The sequence below is a fragment of the Aptenodytes forsteri genome, unplaced genomic scaffold (genome assembly GCF_000699145.1).
Source record: "Aptenodytes forsteri isolate BGI_AS27 unplaced genomic scaffold, ASM69914v1 Scaffold55, whole genome shotgun sequence".
Classification (NCBI taxonomy): Eukaryota; Metazoa; Chordata; class Aves; order Sphenisciformes; family Spheniscidae; genus Aptenodytes; species Aptenodytes forsteri.
In genome coordinates, this window is record NW_008796063.1 from 11,355,589 (window position 1) to 11,362,258 (window position 6,670).

Consider the following 6,670-nt stretch of genomic DNA (forward strand, 5'->3'; position numbering starts at 1 on the left):
AGGCAGGCGGTGCTGGGGGGGGTCTCTGGACCCCCTGCTTGCTGGGCGGCCACGGTCACGGCTCGCAGCACGGGGACACATGCTCTCTGTGGTATGAAGCGGGTATTTCTTGCTGGGATTATTTGGGTTTATCTCTCGTCATCTGTGGCCTCTGTCTCCAGTCAACAGCAGCAGTGTCACCCCGGCTGGGTGTGTTTGTGTGACCGATGGTGCCTGTGCTCGGTGTGGGTGACAGTTGATGCCCTGCGCCTGGGGATCCTCTGGCCCTGAGCTCTGCAAAGTGGGGAACCTGGCTGGGGACAGGGACATGCATTGAGTAATATTAGTCATGTTTTGCTGTTTGCATTAATGCGGTGCCTGTAGGTGCTGAGCGGGGAGCGGTGCCCCGGGGGCAGAAGGGTGCTGCGGTCCGCGCTCTCCATCCCCGTTGGCAGCTGGTGGCTCCGTGGCCATGCCGAAGGGGAAAGGCGGCAGAGCCGTTCCCCAGCGCGGCAGGTCCCTGGGGGTGGCCACTCTGCATGTCTCTGCCTGATGATCCTCCAGAAAATCCCTTCTTTGAGGGGATGAAGGAGACGGGATCAGCCCCTGAAGTGACTTAGCCGTGGCGGCCCCAGCCGCAGGAGCCGGCAGCTCACCGGCGGTGCCTGGCCGCCCGGTAATTGGCTTGCTTACGCGCTGTGCTCCTCCTGCGGGAATTAGGTGCTGACCCCGGGGGTGCCATTGGTGGGCGACCGCTGTCCCCGCGGGGGGCCAGGAGATCAGCGAGTGCTGGTGAATTGATTCAGCTCTTCGCTGCGCTCTGTATTTGCCCCACCGTGACCCGCAGTGGCCAAAAATCACCTTGTATCATTGCAAACGGAGTTATTCCCCGTCATCGTTGGGGCACGCGAGGACCCTGTGGGTAGTCCGGCTCCACGGTGGCCGTGGGAAATGTCCTTTGGCTTGTTTGGCTCTTGCCGCGCAGGGTCCCTGTGCAGCTGGAGCCCCTTGGCGTCATCCCTGGGGTACCCCACGCAGGTGGTGGCCGGGCCGGGTCTCCTGGGCATCAGCCATGGGTGCCGTCAGCTCCCGCCGCCCTTCCTGGAGAGGAAGCAGCTTTTAAGCAACATTGAGGGTGTTTTGCAGAAATAACCCCAAGGTGCTGCGAGTGCAAGGAGCTGTCGGCATGGGCAGATCCAGCGCGAAGCCAGCACGGCGTGTAGGAGCTCCGGAGCTGTCCGAGGAGGGAGGACATCTCTGGGCATGCGGTGGGAGGGGAGGAGGTGCAGGTTCGGTGTTTCACCGTACCTTTTGGCAAAGACAGGAACGTGGAGGGAATTGCTGCATGGGTTTTTAATTTGAAAGGAAAGGCTGTAAGAGATTTCACCATCAATGTGATCTGAAAAAAATAAGGTCTGTTAGCAGGAGGGGAGCAGCATTTCTTTTAATGAAAGATTAAAACTCAGCCACAGGGGGTGTTTTCCTTAAACCACAGGTGAAAATGAAAACCCGTATCTCCAAGGTGGCTCTTGCCGGGGTTGCAGTGCTGTGCCGTGAGCCGGTGCTGCCCAGCGCGTGTGGGCTGGAAGGGGCCGTGCGGAGGGAGGCTGGTGGGGAGAGCAGCATCCGAGGGAGTGTAACGGGTCCTGCAGACCTGGAGAAAAGCTGGTATTTGTTGCTCCCCCGGCTGCCCCGAGGAGCCGTAAAGCGTTTTCCATGGGACTGGGGGGAAGGCGCTAAACTCCTCAGTGCTCCTGTACCGTTCATCCTACAGCAAGCTCAGCCTTTCCGTGCTGCGGGGAGCCATCAGGCATGGGGTTCATCACCCCGGCCCCCAGAGCCCCTCCGCTGGGAGGTGATCATACCCACGGGCGATGCCGATGTCACCGGGACCAAGGGCACGGCACTGCCTTAAATAAATTACTAAGGTTAATCCAGCGTCTCGGTGAGCCGGTGTGCTTTGCCAGATCTCCCAGGTTTGGTTCCTCCCTGCCCGGGGCTGCGGCCGTGAGGATCGGCTGCTGCCGGGGGGGCTCTCAGCGTACGGGTGGACTTTATCTGGGCTGCTTCTGGTGAAGGAAATGCATTTTTTGTTTTGTTTTAATTTTTCTGGAGTGGTTTCGGACAATTGGTTTTTAAAATAGACTCAATGAGAGGAAATTCATTTGTTAACCTGTCCCTGTTCAGGGGAACGGGAGGACGGGGTGCAGATATGGTGCTTCCTTGGTAGCTTTATTTGCGATTGCATCTGCTTTAGAGCAAACCAAACTTATAAATTAACGGCCATGTTTTGCCTCCCCCCAACCCCTCCTCTGTTAATCAGGATTTAAACGGACACGAGTCGCTGTGCCCCCGTCTCTGCCACCTGAAGAAAGGCCCCAACGGCTACGGCTTCAACCTGCACAGCGAGAAGTCCCGGCCGGGGCAGTTCATCCGCTCGGTCGACCCCGACTCACCGGCCTCCAGAGCAGGGCTGCGGCCCCAGGACCGGCTGGTGGAGGTAACGGCGCGGGGGTTCGGCACCTCCCTTCCTGGGAAGCCTTTTGGGGTTTCCTCGGCACATGCCGCGCAGGGATGTTCAATCCTGCCCACCCTGGCAGGAGCGGCCGGGTCCTGTCCCCCTCTTGCAGGTGGGGAGAGGGACAGCAGAAGTGGTGGGACCCTTGGGAAGCCTGAAGCTGAAACAAACTCCCGTCCCGTGACCTTTTTCATCAGATCCCCCTGTATTCCTCCATAACACGGAGCTGTAAGACCGATGTGGGTGCTTAGGCAGTGGCTTTGTGGTCCTTTGGCAGCTCATTCAAAGTGGGCACTTGCGAGCGCTGAAATCTAGATGATGCTGCTGGCTTTGGCTGGCACAGAGGAGGGTCGGAGCAGGCGAACTGCTGCCCCTGTGCCTGTCCGGGTGGCTCGGGGGTGGCAGCGGGATCCTGCGGACAGATGGGGCACTTGACGGGTGCCCATCTCCCCCGCTGTAGCACAGCGAGCCCTGTACTTGGTGGCGTTGCCTGATGCTGCTCGGTGCTGGAGCTGGCTCTGCCCGCTGCAGCAAAAGGGGTGTGGGGACACGTGGGACCCGTCCCACTGCCCGCGCTGGGGAGGGGGTGACCTCCCGCCCAGCCACCCTCCGGTCTGGCGTCCTGCGGGTTGGTGCTGCCCGGCTGAGCTGGTGCGCTGCCAGGCAGGACATTTGGAAGAAGAGGGGAAAAAAACTTTGCAGAGATTTTAAGACACGAAATTGTGAAAGATGGGGAGAAATTGCTCTTGGAAGCAGCTTCCTGGTCACCGAGTGCTGAACAACATAAGTTTTGATGCAGCTGGGAATCGCCCTCCCTTTGGCTTGTTTGTGTCTTGTGCTTTTCCTGAAGAACGAGGTTTCCCCATCCAGAGCTGCCTGCGCTCTGGGCAGGGCTTGAGCAGCGCACGGACAGAGAGACAGGCAGGGGTTGATCTGGAAGCCGGTGTCCCAGGCACGGCAGCCATCACCCCTTTCGCTTCTGTACCGCAGGAGCACATGGGTGTCCCCTGCTCGGGGTGACGCGTGGCCCTTCCCCAGGAGGGTGAACCCCAAAACCCTCCTGCAGGGACCAAGCCGTGGCCCTCGCTGCCGGCTCAGAGGGGGAACAGGGTTTGCACTTCTGGAAGAAAACACTCGCATCCTGCGGAGCCGGGCGACTCAGGGAAATACTAAGACCAAAGCACTCGCCTGCTTTCTAGCCCCATGAATAATGGCTCCCTCTCCGGTGGGAACTGCTGCCTCTTCCCGGCACCTGAAGGTTTAATGCCGGGAGCGGGGTGCCAGCGGCAGCAGCTCCTGGCAGCACAGTGTCACGGCGAGGGGTTGTGTTATTTATTTATCGGTGCTTGGCAGAGCGCCTGGCACACACAAAGTGGCAAGGGGTGAGCTGGTGAGCTCGGAAACCCGATCCTCTCCGTACCCGCTCTTTGGGGCTTCGATAAATATTTGATGCCCCCCAGCCCGGCTGCGCTGGGTGGGCTGGGGGTGCTGGGGCAGGGAGAGAGCAGCCCCACGCCGCCTGGCCGAGCTCAACCAGGGGTGAACACTGGGCGTGAATTGGGATGACCTGGAGCGGCAGGAGGAGGATGCTGGGGACAGAGGGGGGTTACAAGCCCGCGGAGTTGGGTTAGCCGGTGAGATGCAAAGCCGGGGGAGGGGGTTCCCTTTCCGTCCCAGCCTTTGCAGCCGTGTCCTGGCCCTCAGGACCTGCTTCTGCCCCAGGTTTGTGTTCAGGCATCCAAAACACAAAGGGGAACCTGAAGTTTGGAGCTGGCCCAGCTCAGGCTCTGCAGCGTTCGCCTGCCTTGTCCCTTTGCGGCGGGGACGAGGGGCCGCTGTGATGCAGCCGCGGCTTTGCAGTGAGGGGGACCATGGCTGGGCCAGGGCCAGCCTCGTCCTCTGTCCTGCTTCCCTGGGACGGGCTGCAATGTCCTGGGTGCTGCTGGGGCAATGCCACGCTGGTGTAGCTCAGCTCCCCGGTGGGCTGCCGGGATGGGGTTACCCCACTCCTGGGCTCGGTCCCTGGCTCTGGCATCGGTGTACTCCACTCTTCGGGGTCCGGCACGGGAGAAGGCAGTTGTCTGTCTGCAGGCAGAGGAGGAATAAAAATGTGTTGATGCTGGTGATTCTGGACAGCCGTGGCCCCGCAGGAGAGCAGGCACGTGCATCCAAAGCATGCAGTTATAACATTATCTGTGGCTTAGAAAAACAAACAAAACTTGCTGTCCACTTTTCCTAACAAAGGCCTTTCTGTGCTGGACTTCAGATTTCTGAAGTCTTTGATTTGTTCCAGAAAGCTGTAGTAAAGGAATAGCTATTTTTAAGAGGAGGAGGTTGCTCCATTCCCGGTGATCTCTGTACCACCGGCACTCTCTCCCTTTCTCCATCCAAGCTGAATTAGCACATCGCTCTGCTGTGCTGCGGGCAGGCGCCTTCGGATGCCAAAGGCAGGGCAGGCGGCGAAGGGTGGGTTGAGCTTTGCCGGAGACGGGCTGGAGCACTGAAAAGAGTTTATTGCACAAAAGCGGGTCCAGCAGCGAGGGGCCGGGCGGTGCAGAGACCTTCTCCTGCGGGACAAAGGGTGATTCATTCCCCACCCGAACAATGCCTCGAAATCACAATTGTCCCCTCGCCGCAGGGAACAATTGGGAGCAGAGGATCACGTTCCCTGGTAGGTCCTGGCTCGCACGCAGGGAAAGGAGAAATGAATCCGTGCAGCAGGCACGGGGACTCGCCCGCCAGGGACATGGGAAATCCACAGTTTTCCATCGCGGAGAGATGAATGATGGCGTGGTGGGGCAGGGCTGGGAAGCAGGACACGCCGGCAGCACCCAGCCCACTGCCTGTGCACATGGTTGCACCCCGTAGGCAGCCTGAGATACCTGGGGCACATCCAAGGTGAAGGCTGGGTTTGAAATCACTAAAGAGGGCAGCCAGAGCGTTTCGGCAGGACCTGGGTGGGTGAGGTGATGGCGGAGTCTGGGGGCTGTGGTTCCCGACGGACGTGTGTGGGATGCGGGCAGAGGCGGGGGTGTGCAGTAACGCGAAGGATGCTCTGGCAGAGGCACCGGGGGGGGTGGTAGGAGGCTGTGGCTGGCTTGAGAGGGGGAAGGGAAAAGCCTGTATCCTTCCTATCATCCCAATGGCAATTAAAAAAGGAAAATCCCATCCCTTAGGGGATGAGGAGGCTGCTCTGGGGGCCTGTGAGCCGGGAGCAGCATCTCTGCTGCGGGGGGCACAGACTTGGGTTCTGATGCCGTCGCTTTGCAGGTGAACGGCATAAACGTGGAAGGCCTGCGGCACTCAGAGGTGGTGTCCCACATTAAGTCCAGGGAGAACGAAGCCAGGCTCCTGGTGGTGGACCCCGAAACAGATGATTACTTCAAGAAGCTGGGGGTGACCCCCACGGAGGAGCACACCAAAGGTGAGACCTCGCTTTCCCTGGGCGACCCTACGCCGTTCCCGTGACTCACCGTGTCATGGGTGGGATTTCAGAAGTGAGGGAGAGTCATGTTTCCCTTCTGTCTCATCCCTCGGTAGTTTCCTGAGCACCACCCAGCTATTTATAAATAGTGAGAATACTCCCTAATCTAGCCAAAAACCGATTTGTTATTTTTACACGGTGAATAATTAACTTAGGAACTTGCTGTCATAAAGTGGCTGAGGCAAAGCGTGGTGGGATTCGGGGGGAGCTGGGTGCTCGGTGAGCGATGAGCTCGCGGAGGGATGCTCAGATGGGACCGGTCCGTCTGGTTGGGGCAGGGAAGCCTCTGACGGTCGTTCCTCGGGCCCCTCCATTTTCGGCTGCAGCACCTGCACCCTGGGAGATGGGGTGTCTGGCGTGGGAGCGGGTGGACCCGCAGGGTCCGGGGGAGCAGAGCGGTCTGCCCGGGGTGCTGAGCTGGGGTCTCAGGAGGGAGAGTGCAATAAATCCCCCGTTGCTCTCTGCTCCCGCAAAGGAGCCTGAGGGTGCATCGAGAAATACCGGAGCAAACACCGTGTGCGCGCAGGGGGAAGGGTTTCACGCTACGGCGATCACAGGGGTGGCTGTTGCAGGAAATGTTTTCCTTGCTGTTGAAACCTGGCAGAGAAAGCTGCCTGTCCACCCTCCAACCTGTTGTGCTGCAGCTCCCGGATGGGGAGGGAGCGGGGCGCTCCCCAGCCCGTCCTGCC

At 59.7% G+C, this 6,670-nt stretch overlaps 1 protein-coding gene across 1 annotated transcript in view; it reads left to right on the plus strand.

Annotated features, from left to right (window-relative positions):
• Positions 1-6,670, plus strand: part of SLC9A3R2 (SLC9A3 regulator 2) — a 41,393-nt gene that overhangs the window by 24,960 nt on the left and 9,763 nt on the right. Inside the window, exons 3-4 of the mRNA XM_009286609.1 lie at positions 2,303-2,479; positions 5,768-5,921. Of these exons, the coding sequence (XP_009284884.1) occupies positions 2,303-2,479; positions 5,768-5,921 (331 nt within the window). The remainder of the gene's footprint in view (positions 1-2,302; positions 2,480-5,767; positions 5,922-6,670) is intronic.